The sequence below is a fragment of the Glossina fuscipes genome, unplaced genomic scaffold (genome assembly GCF_014805625.2).
Source record: "Glossina fuscipes isolate IAEA_lab_2018 unplaced genomic scaffold, Yale_Gfus_2 90, whole genome shotgun sequence".
NCBI lineage: Eukaryota > Metazoa > Arthropoda > Insecta > Diptera > Glossinidae > Glossina > Glossina fuscipes.
In genome coordinates, this window is record NW_023998444.1 from 740,897 (window position 1) to 757,059 (window position 16,163).

The window sequence follows — 16,163 nt, forward strand, 5'->3', positions numbered from 1 at the left end:
TAAGCCTTATTTATTTTCAATTAATCGGTATTTGTTTTCTCTTATCATCTATCCGCTTTTACCTATAAAACGTTATCCTTCGCCCATTCCTTATAAATTGCAAAGAAAATGCATTTATTTTTTTATTTCTGTCATTAGCTTTCAATGCCCATTATAATTATCCAATTATCCTCCGTTATGTCATTCGTGGATTATCTATTAGATAATTGCATGAATTTTGATCATTTATTTCATTTGAAAAAAGGGTATTTATTGAAAAAAATTGGTACAATATATATTAATCCAAGTATTTTCCATCTACATCCATTCTACAAGTTTGGTCCACCTTTTCGGCAACGTGATAATACCGTTTGGAAAGAACGATATGACTTTGGCAGCGATTTAATCATCGACAGATTTTCCCACCTCTTCAGCATCTTGAAATTGCGTACTAGTCAAGCCATGCTTCATCGATATAAACAAATGATAGTCACAAGTCGCTACGGCTGGTGTATACCGTGGATACAGCGGAAATTCGCATAAGCGCTTTAACAATGTATCCTTGGCAACTCTTGCAGTCTGTGGCCAAGCGATGTAGTGTAAGAGGATGATTTTGCGTCTGGTAACCGCTGTTGCTGATCTCTTTGGCAACAATACATCGTTCAATTTGTTTAACTGACGTCGGTAGATATCTTCAGTAACAGTTACATTCGGTTGTAGCAGTTCGTAATGTACTACATGGTGGTGATGCCGTTGTATGCGCAGCAAAAGTTTGTGGCCGCCGTTTCGGTGTCGATGTGGATGGCTGTTCAAACAAACCCGTTGACTTTTCGCGCTTGGGATTGTCATAGTAGAACCACTTTTCATCGTCATATTGCCTCCTTTCGGATTTGTACCATCCCATGTAAACGTCTAGAAACAGTTGATTCATCAACCCCTGAACTGTGCGGAAGTTCTTTAAGAATTTGAGCTGCGTGATGTAATTTTGAGTGTTCCACGATTAGCGTCTTTATACGCTGAATAACTCAATAATACTAACTGGAAAATATTTATTTTATGCAGAGAAACGTCAAGATCATCGAATTTAATTGTTACGTACATTCATACTTTATTATTTTCACCAACGGACGTCGCTGATCAAAGTACATGCAAGCACTTATTCTATTCACTCTTCATTACGATTAGTTTATCATCAATTATGTTTCATTCATTTTCTCTTATATCGCTACGACAGTTATCCGTGAAATGTCTGCTACCCGCTATGTGTTATGGCTTATTCACCATGACTCAGTTATCGTCAATTAAATTTTATTAACCCAATTATTCGCGATTACGCGATTTTCTCAAATATTCGCCAATTGATCGTTTTCTGATTATTCATTGCGCTAAAGTTACAAGCAATTATTCTCTATTTATCCATTTGTTGTCAGTTATCGTTAGGTGTGCCATTCTGTCATTTATCCAAGAATTGGACGTTATCCGTTATATCTTACTCTTTATTCATCATGCTTAGGTTATCGCCAGTTACACTGCGTTAGTCCTATTACTCTTCATTAGGATAATCTGTCTATTATCTGTGAACTGATCGGTGGGAGTAACATGTTATCCATCATTTGTTATGCTTACTTTTATTGTCTATTATGTTGTCCAATTATTCAGAAATGTCTGATGTCCGTAAAGCCATCTTTTATTCCTACCGCCAATTATGTTTCAATAATCCAATCTTCCTCGGATAAGCTATTCTTTGAATTATTCGCGAATTTGCCATTATCCGTTGTGCGCTATTTATTCTTCGTCAGCGTCTATTCATATTTCCTGCTATAATCTGTTGATGAAGACTGACTAATGTAAGATATTACTGCGCTGCACTTGTTATTTATTATCCGTTGTCCATTTTCCTTTGCCTATCGTCAGCTACATTTCGTTTTCTTTTAATATAATCCGTTATCCGTTATGCACTGTTTGCTCTTTGTCGGCGTCTATTCATAACTACTGCTATAATCCGCGAACCGACGAAGACTAACTAATGAAAGGTATTATTACGCTTCATTGGGTTTTTATTATCCGTTTTGCTTTATTACAATTCATTATCCGCAACAAGTTTTTCGCTTCTCTCGATTTATAATTCGTTTTTATTAATCTTTATTTCTAAATCAGTTACGAAATGTTAGCTAAGATTCACTTTACGAGAATAATTGTGCATTATCCTTTGGTCTTGGTATCCTAACCTCAACTATTCATTCCTTTTCGATTATTCACCAGTTATTATCAATCCTTGTTAATATTCGTTAACTGTTATCCGCTGCTCCTTTATCCAATTGTTTGCTCAAAATCTGCTCAGGAAAAATGGACCTCAATTTAGCGAGTGAGGTAATCAAATCATTTACGATTGTAGTGAGACCGAAATTTCAAAGACATTCTCTTTTTTCATTAATCAAGCTAAACGGCGAGGTATTGAGATTAAAATGAAGCTTTGAAGCAGTTGTGCAACATTGTTATACATCTTTATGATTGTAAATAATATCACTTGAATGAAAGATAAAATTTTTTAATTAATTGAACAGAAAACAAATGAAAGAAAAAAAAAAAAGCAGAGAAAATTTATTTGTATTTTGTATATATATAATATGTGCATACATACATACTGTGCTTGCTTGCTTCATTTACTCACTTCATATATAACTTATGCAAATGGTGTTTATTTTATTATGTTTGTTATGTTTTTTTATTAATTTGAATTTTTTTTCTTTTATGCTTTTTTTACATAAGGCCTGCTATGCTTGTATTGTGTCTAAAACGTTTATTAATAATTAACCAGAAAATATAAAAATGTGTTTTTGTTCATTTATAGTATTTTAAGTAAATTTCACATTTTTTTTTTTATTTCTCATTCTTTATTAAAACACAAATTTTCTAACGAATCCTTGTATATATGTATATTTATATATATACGTATATATATGTGTGTATGTGCACATAGTGTAGAAAAAATAGATTTAATTTATCTTCATTATTTCTGTATTTATGGTGTTTACGGATTTGAAACTATTTTTTTTTATTTAGTTTTATTATACCCTACAGCACTTGTAACACAGGATATATTAATTTTGTGCCGATCTACGAAACACTGAGAAGGATACTTGAGATAAATCCTTTTAGCGTACCAATCGATTCAGAATCACTTTTTGCATCGATCTAAACTTGGCTGTCCGTCTGTCCGCCTGTTTTGTTGCTCGTGTTTAATCTACAGGTCGCAATTAGTCCAGGTCGGATCGGTCCCCACATAAAGGCTGATTTTTTCAAGTCTTTTTATGAATAACTGTATTAAACGAAGTGGTTTCCACTTGTTTGTATGTATGTTTTTTGTATTTATTCAACTTCTTTAAAAGCCATTACAACCAAGTTTCGCAACAAAAGAAAATAGAAAAAATTTAAAAAAGACATAAAGTTTATTGTAAGGTATTCAGTCAATCTCGAACACGTTCTATAACTTGCTAGATAGGGTTAAAAGTCTTGCGATTAATAGGAAAGGAAAAAATTTTTTTTATTTATATATATATATATAGCTTCTCTTTTTTGAGCGACATTAGAAGTGCTCTAAATTTCGATTATCAGTTTTTTAAACGTTTCACAGTCATTATCAGTTATTCAAAACCATATTTCATGTATTTAGTAAATACATTACTCAGCATATTGCATACATGACCGCATCTTCTTGGCTTTCTTACCTCAATTTCATTATTGAAATTATATAAAAAGATGCCGTACTCTGATAAATGACGGGTGAATAATCATTAGATGACATGAACATCAGAGTAAAGGGATCAACGCTTTTTAAATACTTTGTTATGCAAATGTTTATTAACTTTTTACCGCTCTTTACCACTACAAAATAACATCTATAAAGAAATTTGCTCTGAGTTGGATGAAAAATTCGATTGGCTTAAGTTTTTTAAATCAATAAAACTATTTTGCTTATGGTCGAGTAAACCCGCTTTCAGTCACTAATAGATCGACGGCCATTCCAAATTTTTTTTCTGAACATTTTAAAAAAACTTTTACTAATTTGATAATTTTTCTCCAGACTATTCTCAAGACAATTCGTCCGCAGGGCCCTTTCAATTGAAGATACTTCACCGAGAATGAGTTTTGTGTTGTCGTTTTTTTAATAATTTTTAAATGCTTAGCTCAATAAGTTGGTAGGATTTTCCACCATTTTTCAAACTCATTAATAATTCTACTTAATATTCACTGTTGACTCTTTTTTCCCGTTTCAAGTTAGTATTGTACACCGCTGATCTCAAAGTACCAACGACATAGAATTTTCAGGCGATTTGCGTTTCGCGATTCGGTTTAAATTTATAACAATTGCCGTAAAACGTTTTTGCATTGTTTGTAGTATATTGTTGGAGGGGTTTTTAAATGCCTTTTAAGGGCCAATGCCTTGGGGAGATATTTATCCGCCTGAACGAACGAGTAAGGTAAGAACCGCGAATACCAAATCAATGTTGGTTGGTACGTGTTAGGCTCTAAAAAAATAGACCTATGTGATCCAAATTCCCTACTGTTAATTTTTTGCTCAAACATTGCTATGGATTAATTTCCATCATAAAATATTAAAAATGAAGCCTTTTTCCGAAGCAATTACTATCCGTGAGATATCTTACAAGGAGTCAGGCCAAGGAATAGACCCATGTGATTCAAATTAGGTCCTACAGCGCTTGTGGTACATGATATATTAAGTTAGTGTAGACGTATGTAACACCTAGAAGGGTTTAAGGTAGACCCATCTTTTGTTAGACCGTTATTTTCTAAATCGATGTTAACCTGTTTGTCCGCCTTTTGTTATTTTCTGTAGGCCTTTTTGGCATAAAAGTGGTGGTGTCAAAAAATAGACCTACATGGTCCAAATTCGATAACGTTGATTTTTATGTCGATTTACAGTTACGAGACAATTTTCACCATAAAGTATTGAAAATTCAACCTTTTTACCATATAAATATTCAGCTTCCGTAGGAAAGGTTTCACATCAATTTAGAAATTGAAATTCTTACTTAGCCACTTTCGTCGAGAAATTTGAAATTTTTCCCATATAACGACTTTTCACAATATGGCGTTATATGGAGAGTCATCGAAAAAGTGGACCGATCCGAACCATGGGGTCCGTCGGGTCAAAGCACGTCAATATACCAAACTTCATCAAAATATGTCGATAACTTCTTCCTATAGATTGAACACAAATTTACATGGAAAGACATCAGACAGACAGACAGGCTTAGGTCGATTCAGAAAATGATAAAAAGAGGAGAGGAAAGGGTGAAGCCCTTCTGTGTGTTACATACGTCCGCGCTAACTTAATATACCCTGTACCACAATTGTTGTAGGGTATAAAAAAAATGACATGCAATATTTATGATACAAACACATAAAAGCGATAAAGTATTTGTCGTCTTCATTATCGTAATAAGTGAAGCATAGCTCAGTAAGGGCTTATTCCATCGAGATATAATGGATGGAATGAGAAAAATAGGTAGGCCGGGTAAAGAAAGGCCCATGGTTTGGCTTTTGTCCGCACGCTATTCTTTTAGATGGAAATGTCTCAGGAGTGCCCGAGTACCAAAATGTGAAGGAGTAGCGGTACCAGGTAAAAGCGACTTTCATTTGTGTGCTTTGGACAAAGAAAACAAATGTTGTCGACGGTTACTCCTTTTTTGAACCAAGTTTTCACATGTTCAACCTTGAATTGAAATGGTTGAGAGTTGAATGCCTTTGTCAGAGGTCCACAAGAGAAGAAAGCGCCTACGACCACAATTTCACAACAAGGACCACCTACAGGCAAAGTCCGGTTTTAAATTTACATACGTGGTACAAACAATTCTGATATCTCAGCCTTAAGTTTTTAAGATTAAAAGTTTTAGGTGCTAATCCGAAAGCTTTAGCGAAAATCACAAGATTTCGAATCTGAAAAAATTCAACGCTAAAGAATTTAAAAAAACATGCAAATATAATTGAAAATATTACTCGATTATTTTTGTATTGGAATGTTTTATATATACTTTTTTTTTTTGTTTTGAATATTTATTGTTTGTTAGTTAGTTTTAATAATTATATTGAAATTTATTGCTATTGTAAATTCCTTTGCTTTATTTGTTTTTTATTTTTTAATTCCTATATTTCGTTTAGGAAAAACCTCAAATGTTTTTTTTTTTTTTTTTTTGGTTTTTTTTCTAACATAAATTTAATAAAATAATAATAACAATAATAAAATATGCAAAATTAAAACCATGTTTACATATATTTATCTAGTGTACACATTTTTCTTTTTTCTGGTTTTTTGCTATTACAGGTTTCAGACACCAATAAAAGCATTCGCCTGCCTCACCACACCCAGGTAAGAACGAATTCAAAAAAAAAAAAAAAAAAAAAAAAAAAAAAATTTTTTTTTTCCTATACTTACAATGAGTATAATAATAAGGAATACAAAGTCGCATTTAAGAGATTGTTTCATTTAATTGCCTTGCTTTTGAGAAAATATTTGCAATTCAAAATAAGCTAAAAATGAACAAATCCATAACTGCGCTATTCGCTTAATATCTTTTCAATAATAATCTTTGTGCTGAGATAAAAGCTTTCAAGGTTTCTTTTCTTTTCACGTTACAAGAAACAATCAAACATTTTTCCATGTGCAATAGGTTACGTACTTTGGCAACGTAATTGCATTCAGTCGCTATTAGAGAAGTCATTATATTTTAGCGCCACGAAGTCGACATTAGTAGCTGCTAGTGCTCATCCTAGTTTAATTCAAGCAATAATTATTCCTATAATTGCATAATTTTATAAGCGGGCAATTCCCGTAAATGCTTCCCATTATTTTTCTTTTGCGTGGCTGTTCTTTTTCTTATTCTTTTCTCCATTTTGAAGGACCAGCGAAAATTAAAGCAAACTTTAGAATATTAGTACTCATCATTCAAGGTTGAGGGATATATTCATATTGTGAATCTGCAACACCCAGAAGGAAGCCTTACAGCTTGATCAGCATTGAATTTTAAACTGATTTAAGCATGTCCGTCCCTGTGTCTTTCTGTTTAATGTTTGTGGTTTACATCCTCTTCATCGCAAAAACACATCAATTAGCTTCAAGCTTGACAAAAAGGCTTATAAGTTTTGCTCCAAAATACATTTCATGGACTTCGTACATTCGGTTTTCGTATATATATATATTTTTGAACAGTATCTAAGCACATCTGCAGCATCTATGGTAAACATTCTCCTCTTCGCAAACATGAAGATGTCGCTTAAAAACTTCCAAAAGAATTTAAAGATGTAGTCCAAAGACACGTCTACAACGCAGTAATAACTGAGCACACCTTCTCTTTCCGTGTTTTTGCTCATTACTCAAGAACTACATCAGATACACGATATGAATTTTGACTTGTATGGTATAGAAAAATAGAAAAAGTCAGCAACGCCTACTGGTCCACAGTAGAGCATAAAAATTTTATATTTTCTTTGCTTTGATCTTTTTTATGATATCGATGTTGGGCATAAAAGATTAGCCGGTCACAGCCGAATAGTATTTTCTTAGCTATTAAATAAATCTTGGGGTGCTAAAGATTTTAATGGTGGCAGATATGCGGGATTGTGGTCATGGTTTTGCAGTTGTCTTTACATATAATTTTTATTTACACGCGAAAGGTATTCTAGGTTAATTTTTTAGCATGAGGACGCTAGAGGTCATATTGCAAAACGCTAAAATTCTCTACTCAACAAAGATGTTTCCTTCTGACTAATATATTTGATAACACTAATAACTTATTCTGTGCTTAAGCAGCGCTTTCATTGTTATCAGAATATGTAAGAAATCAACGATGCAAAATTATATCTTGTCAAAGGTATTGGAAAATATTTGCACTTAGTATTGGATAATATTTTTAATAAAAAAAATTTCTTTGTTGTTCTCGTAAATTAATTTATTTTTTCCGTTTATTATTTTTATATTTACGGTAAGTGGGCATTTTTATGATTATCGTTCGCTTAATTACTCGTTCCTATTAAAGCTTTTGATAGCATCTCAATAAAAAGACACACGCCAAAACACTACAGTCGTTACACGACGATTATCGGTAGCACGCATAAGTAATGCGTTAACATTTGAGAAAATCTGAATATAAAATCACGGTTAAGCGAAATGAAAAGTGCATTGTGTACAAATTTAAAGCTTTTTTTTATTAGTTATCACGTTCACTTTACACTAATACAAGTATAAAAACTCATCATAAGATACCTTATACCACACACTACAGTTATTCTTATAACGACTTTTCAAAATAAGGGGTTATATGGGAAGTAGTCGTAAAAGTGGTCCGATCAATACTATTCTCAATAGCGTTCGGGCTTGGACCAAAACATTCCGAGGTATCGAACTGCATCGCGATATCTCAAAAGTTGCGACCTGTGGATTAAACACAAGATAACAGACCGACGGACAGACAAACTTAGAACAGTTTAGGAATTGATACAGAAAGCAACTGATCAATTCAGAAAGTGATCCTGAATCGTTGGATACAATGAAACGAGGTTCTACCTTAATTTCTTTTGAACGGTGCATCTGTACGGACTTATTGTAGCCTTGTAGCATACGTGGCATAAGCTATAGTAATATATAATTTAGAAAATTCCTTAGCACTTCTCGACGAGTGATTAGTAAAGACTGAACTGAATTACTGGTATTAGACGGTGATATAGACATCCTTGATAATCTAATAATATCTAATTCTCTCTTCTCTTCGCATTTACATTGCTAACTGCTTATATAATTTTATATGTAAGAAAATAATTTTAAATATTGCACGCAAATGCTCTTTATGCGAAATTAAATGCTTTGAAAATCATCAGATCTGTTTATATATTCGACGTGCTAAGAATGTTTAAGCTTAATATTATTATGTACTTATCTATGCAAACTGCAAATAAATTAAAATTGTTTTTGTACGGGGGTGTGCTTATTTATATGTGTGTGTATTTATCTTAAATATTTAATACTTTAAACATTATATTGTGTAACGTGTTAACTTTTACTTATGTAAATTAGTTGTTGACACGAGAGAAATAGAGAGAGAGAGAGAGAGAGAGAGAGAAAGAGAGACAGCAAACTGTAAAAGGATTTGATCGCTTTTAAACGAATCCTGGATACTCATCCACTTAGATATTAATATAATTGTAAGCTAATTAAACGATTTAGAAAAATTATAAATATATATATATATAAATTATAAAAATTAATTAGTTAAAAAAATTAAAAGCATTTTAATAGTCGCTTATGTTAAAGGCATTCTATTAATCGCTTATGCGAAATAATGGCACTTTTGCTCTGCCTCTAAACTTTAAAAATCTTGACGCACAAGTTGCCGGGCAGCTAATTGAACGTAATAGGTGAATAAGTAGACGTAGAAATAAGTGCACGGACAGACACGGATGGATAAGGAAAAAAAAATTCCCAGACGAAGGTACTAGTATGTAGACAGGCGAAAAACAGGTAAAAGAGAGAATTGATGGAAATGGGCTGGGGATGAATGCTTTAGTATGCAGATGGTCTTTCAGACACGCCGATAAAGGAAAGCTTGGATAGACTGACAGATTGATAGGCGTATTAATAAATTCTGGAGAGGACCGACTGACGGGTGCATTTCCGTAGAAAGAACGTAGATGACTAGACAAATGAACGGTGCGTTATTAAGCAGATGGACCCTTAAGTAGACTTGAACAAATATGCTGATGGACATGCAAACGGATTCACCGATGAGCACGTATATTATGAGGCGGGCAGATGGGCCTGTACAGTTCCGTCGAGAGAAGATAAATGAGAAGACAAATGAACGAAACATTACTAAGCACGGACCCGCTAACATGTCGACCGATCAGCAAGTATATTCTGCAGAAGGCAGACTGACGGACACATTGGTAGACGAGCGTAAAGGAGAAATATATGCATAGACACGCGAGTAAGGAGATAGAGAAAAAAACGCTTGATGATGCGTATAGGGGAAAGGGAGATAGATTCACCGATGCGCAAACGTATAATTAGCAAAAAGATTGGCCCGCTGCAACCTGGAGGAAAAAGTGACTAAGTGAATAAAAAACGGAAGTGCTAGCTCGTAGAGGAAAAGGAAAGCACTTGGACAAGAGAGTAATCAAAGAAATGAACAAACGGAGAAATCGATTGATAGGCATGCAGATCGAGCGAGCGGATTAACAATTGGAAGAGCGTAATAATAGACGGGCAGGTAGACGGGTTGACAGAAACCCAAAGGCGCAAACACGCGCACTTCACCCGCTAGCGACGAAACAACAAAAACATGGATAATTTTATTGGGGGTCAAAGATGGACAAATGGAGGAACAACCAAATGAAAGTGTATATGGGTATGGAAATATCCCGAGATACAAGCCGATAAACAGAGAAGCGTAACAACGCATTCTGAAAAAGATGGACTTATAGGATTTTCAGATGTTACCAACAGAATAACGGTACGTTTGTATCCCTGACTGTTGAGCATAAAAAAAGATGCATGCGTGCTTATAATCCAATGTAAGCTTGTTTGCTATTGTTGCCTTTAGCGTGTGTGTGTGTGTGTGTGTGTGTGTGTGTGTGTGTTTGCATTTGTGTTTGTACTTTGTTACATGTGGTTTTATTTTACAAAGATAAATTGTTTATTAAATAAAATTAAATTATATTTTCAAAGTTAAATTATGTGCGTACAACTGTTGGTGTTGTGCTCGGTAGACTTGCTTCTCTTCTTTTTTTTTTTTTAACTATTTTTCTCACACACACGCACACATCGGCTTGCATGCATTTGCATACTTCAAGTCTTTATCAGGCTAAAACCATTGCAGAGAAAACTACTTAGTTTTCTTTGTTCCAACAACAAAAAAAAAAACAAAAAAAAGCAAAAAAAAAGCAAAAAAGAAAAATTGTGAGAAAATTTATTAACTCTGCGTTGAAAGAAATTTAGTAGAATTTCCAAATTTTCCACAAAAGTTAAACTTGCAATTTATTCACTTTTAACAGCGCGGCTCCCTTCGTTCCTATATTTTTCAACTCTGGTTTTTTGTGCTTTTTTTCCGTGCACTTGGTTTTCATTTTATTACATTTGTGCTTAGCACAGTGTGGCGACCTTTATATAACTTGATTATCTGCATATCTTTACAATAAAATTGCATTTAATGTTTTATTTTATATATATATATATATATATATATATATATATATATATATATATGTTTTTTGTGTTTCTCAACTGGTACCATGCTCTAGTTACAAATCATTTATTATTATTGTTGGTGTTAGCGTTGTGACTGGAATTCTCTTTGGCTTCGTTATATTTAAAAAAAAAAAACAAAAAAAAAAACAAAAAAGAAACACATTTTCAACCACCTTCGCTTTTGGAAATACCCTAATATGATGATCTCTGGCACACACAGGTATGCAAGGTTATGTAAATGGAAGTCATACGGTTTTCTTCTTTCCTTTAATGACTTGGCGTGCTATCCACGCTTTTGCTTCCGTTTTCAATTTATATGCAACTCGCGAACGGATTAGCGTAAGGCTATTCTGTCAGTGATGCGTTGATAAATTAAATAAATAAAAATTAAGATTAATAGTAATGAAAATTCACAAGCAAACCACCATCGACGCGTTTGCAAATCCATTTCTACGTACAGCTACTTCCTTGTTCACTACAAGGTTACAATGCACTATAGTAAGACTTTATTAGTAAGAGAATTTTGTAAGCAATTCTTTTCGCTTGGCTTATAAAATTATATAAATCTTATAACAAAAGCAAGCAACCATTTATATCACGACTTAGAAATAACAAAGAAATCCATAATGAAGTTTCAATCAAGAAAAATCCTGACTATATGTTTTCATTTCGCGATGTAACATTTGAAAATTCCCTCAAAGATAAATCAATATCTCCTCTTGACAGCCTTAAGTATTCATAAAACGGTGAACACGTCTCAGCAAGCATACCGAAGTTATAGTATTGTATGAGGTCGAATCATATATTACTTCCGATGCGGGTGGGTGGAATCTGCCTTCACTCCTACATACTATGTGTTAGGGGAACCAAAGTGTTTGACCAAAGAGATTCACTAAAGAGATTCAGAGGTTCAGTTAGCCTTCTAGCAAATTTTTTTGTGTAGTACCCCTTTCGTTAAACTATTACACATAATCGCACCTTGTTAATTGCTTCAGGTGCTGGTACGTGGAATCTGTCTTCATTTCATGTGCTGCAAGTTAGGGGGACAAAAGGCTTTTACTACAGATGCTCAGAGGTTCAGTTAGTCTTCTATCAATTATTGTCACACTTGCCAATATATGACAAGCGCTTCGCAATAGCAACAACTTCACCAGTAACCTTGTATTAGATGATACATACCGCGGTCGTTATCGGCCGGCGACAGTTACTTTAATAAATTCTGCTCGTCGCCGATTAAATACCACTATTCGATCTTTTTGTCCTCTATCTCTCTTAAGTAGAATTAACTCTATTGACACAAAGCAATTGATCGAAATCATCCGATGTTTCTATTACATAGATAATCGCGATCGGCTAGACGTTATAGGTCTGGTTTTTTATTGATGTTCCTGTTGCATACAATAAAGTTGGGCGATCAAAAACCATTAAGCGATCATATTGTGCGTCACTGCTGTTCTATATATTCATTATCGCGCTTGACAAACAAACGATAATCACGATAACCATCCCTGTTATATATGAGGATCAAGCCTTGGAGTAGAAACGATTGCGCTGTAGCGTTCTATAACACCTGCAGCGTCCCCCGATGGCTGCCATGATCGGCGTAGAAGCTGATATATCGGCAGCCTCGTTGACAAAAACCACAAACTGATTAGCCCCTTAGTTTACTTTTTTATAGATTATTTACATAATTACGCAAAAAAAAACTCCCTATCACAGCGTTGACCAACTTGCTGTTAAGTATGAATATCACGTCAACCATTGCGCTCTTTTCATGTTGGCTGCTCTTCTTCAATGTGATGACCGTGATCAGTAGATAAGAATTCGTCACTGAAATGTATTCTGTTCGTCTACTCGCCTAAGAAGTTTTCAAGCTCACCGCAACTCTTCCACTGAATACCGCTGTTGCTCTTGTGTCTTTGGATGCCATAACAGCTATAGTACCTATTCCGATCACCATTGAACAACAGCTATCTCACCATCGGCTGGCCAGCTCTCTTAACTGCAATTATTACACATTCAATGGTCAAATGCTGCTGAATATCGTGAAAGCGATTACGCTGTGCTGCATGCCATCATTTTGGTGGCCATTGCTTTCCTTGTGCTTACCGCTACCCATTCACAGTGCACCTTCTTACAATACTATGACGATCATATCAAGAAATCTTTCTCGTTATATAAAACAACCGCGACGGACTGAATACTACTTCACTGTGAGATAATTGACAAAAGCATGATATTGCATAAGCGCTTTTTTACTTAGCTTTGGTGGCCTATCAATTATGTGGGGCGAGGTTATTTTTCAATTTTTTTTTTTTTAACTTTCCATTAAAAAAGAAATATTCATTTCATATTATGCATGCCAATGCGTGTTAATGATAAGAACATTTTCGTGCTTATAACATGACCACTTAACATAAACACTTTGCTCTTAGAGAATACTGGCTTTTAATTGTCATCAAACTATTAGGGATAATTTATAATTGCCGTTGCGGTTACTGTTGTTTTAATTGTTATTCATAAAGTGTTGTTGCAATAATAATCATTTTTTTTTTTTACTCTCGCACACTACAAACGCACCCTGTTCGTTTTTATTTATAAAAAAAAAAAAGAAAAAAAAACACGAAGAGAGAAATTTATTTTGATTTTTATCGCGCCAAATGTGTTAATCGTTTAGTGGCGCGGGAACTAAAAGAAAAAAAATAAATAAATAAATTATATATGTATATATACATATCTAGTAACTCTAGGACTCGATAGCATACAACAATAAATAAAAAATTATGACTTTATAATGTACACACGTTCAACATAAATAAAGTCTACAATTAGGTGAATTAGTTTTTGATGTTTATTACAGCATACTTTTTGGCAGAGAGAATGCTTCATACGAATCAATAAAACACTCCCTAATGGAAAATTGAACCGCATAATGAATGGATTTTGTACTTTTCAAATTCTTTTTTTTTTTTTTTTTTTTTGTTGCAATTATAGCTCCGAGGTTATATATTAGTGCTAGAATTTAGCAAAGCATGTTTTTGTCGAATGATTTTATGACTCATTCTGCGGCGGTTTTGTATTTCTTTTTTCTTGTTTACTTTTTTTGTTTCGACTTTCTCCCTTTCGAGTGCTGTTGTTCAATTTAAAGAGCTAGAGTTTATGACCATATGTGCCCGCATTGTTTACATATAAGAAGACATGGCTATGCTCAGTTAGTGTAATCGTGGTGGGGTGGTCACTACAGGTGTAGCTTTTAATAGCTTTTATCCAAAAATTTTATGTCAGCATGTTATGAGGTTTCACTTGTAGCCAACCAAATAACACATACAAAGAGGTACAAAATTGGCTTACGTTTCTAAGTGTCTTGTTTCACTTTTGACTATGTTTGCGTTGCGTTAGTTTTGCTTGGGTAATATCAAGGGATTTATTTTTTTTTTATTTTTTTTTTTATTTTTTTTAGAAAAAGGTAGAATGTTTGTGTTATAGGACAATAGGTAAAAAACAAGTTTTTTTTTGTTTACTTTTTATCTGAAGTAAATTATTGAGGTCAGAGAAGATAAGACGAAATTTATAAGTAAGATAAATTTTTGATATCCACAGCCTATTCTATAAAAATTTAGATGAAACATTTACGCATGCTACAAACATCAAGAAAGTTTTTAATGTTTTTCTTATGTATTGGAAGCAAAACCTAATTCTCAAGCGAAGGACTTTAAAACGCGAGTTATCCTTAATTCTCTATTGTCCAGGACTCTCGTACGCTCATCATCTGCTTTTTGGTCGTATGAAAAGCCATGACTTCGTTCTTGCGATTTTTCGACTGTAATTGGATTCTATTCTAATTCGTAATACAGCCTAAGGCTTAGGAGATGGTCAGGAAAGTTGGTTTTATTCTTGGTCTTCGCTACCAGCCGTATGAAAAAAGACATTATTCGCATCCTTAGCGCCTTTGTCTGTTTTTAGTGAAGCTTCAAAGCAAGGGTGGCTGCTTAAAAGTAAGAATGGAAAAAATAACAAGCAGAGGCTTCAGATACACGGCCCTATCGTTTTTACCGTACCATGTGGGCTTTTTTCATGGATGGAGCAAATCAAAATGGGATTCAAATAGAAATAAACATGCTTAAGCTTCTGTCTAGCTTCATAAAAGAAAAATTAAATTATCCTTAAAGATTTCCATGACCTTAAGTGAGCATGTTCTTCTATTCTACAAAGTCGGGTATCTTTATTGGGCTCCTCTGCTTTGCACAAATTCGGCCGTAGCAGGCCAAATGCTATCAGACATTCGTCTTAATTATATCAATTGCTGCAGACAGCGCTCCCTAATTATAGTTCCGTTTGAATTGAGCGATTCATAATACCGTACATCAGGCTAATCCGCACAAACCGTTCAACCGCTAATAGTTCTAAGACTTGTGCTTAATGCTATCTCTGAATCGTTTTCATATTACTCCCGGATGGGGTTCTTAATCATTATATTTATATGCATAAGTATGTTTATGTATTTGTTTACGCATACGTGTAAGCGTTCGGTATGTGCAGCGTTTGATGGAGGTCGTCCCGGAACTTTTATGGATCGTCGCTGCTCATATTTATAATTCTATATCCCCCGTCCTCAATTCAGATAAGTAATACAGCTGTCGTCTTATCGAGCTCTACTCAGGTGTATGCTATTAAAAAGCTGGCACATTTTCGCTAATTTTCCGTACCCTTTAGCATAATGGTGTAATTTTGATTTGGAAAGCATAATTGGAAAAGTGGGCCACGTTAAACGTTAACGAAGATAGTGCGCTCCGTGTTACCGTTTACGCTTTTACAGAGGTTGCATACATTGTTTGCTGAGAGGTTGAAACGGCAAAGATACCTCGTGCAGAACAAACGTGCTTCAGGAAAAGATTACTTCTTCATGTCTTTTCCCCATCCGCTC

At 34.2% G+C, this 16,163-nt stretch overlaps 1 protein-coding gene across 2 annotated transcripts in view; it reads left to right on the plus strand.

Moving 5' to 3' along the window:
• The window catches only part of LOC119638468 (nuclear localization sequence-binding protein), a 255,425-nt gene that overhangs the window by 136,079 nt on the left and 103,183 nt on the right, over positions 1-16,163 (plus strand). Inside the window, exon 2 of one of the 2 annotated variants that reach the window (XM_038035264.1) lies at positions 6,326-6,370. The exons of the other annotated variant lie outside the window; for it this stretch is intronic. Coding sequence (XP_037891192.1) covers positions 6,326-6,370 — 45 coding nt within the window. The remainder of the gene's footprint in view (positions 1-6,325; positions 6,371-16,163) is intronic. 2 annotated transcript variants of the gene reach the window in all.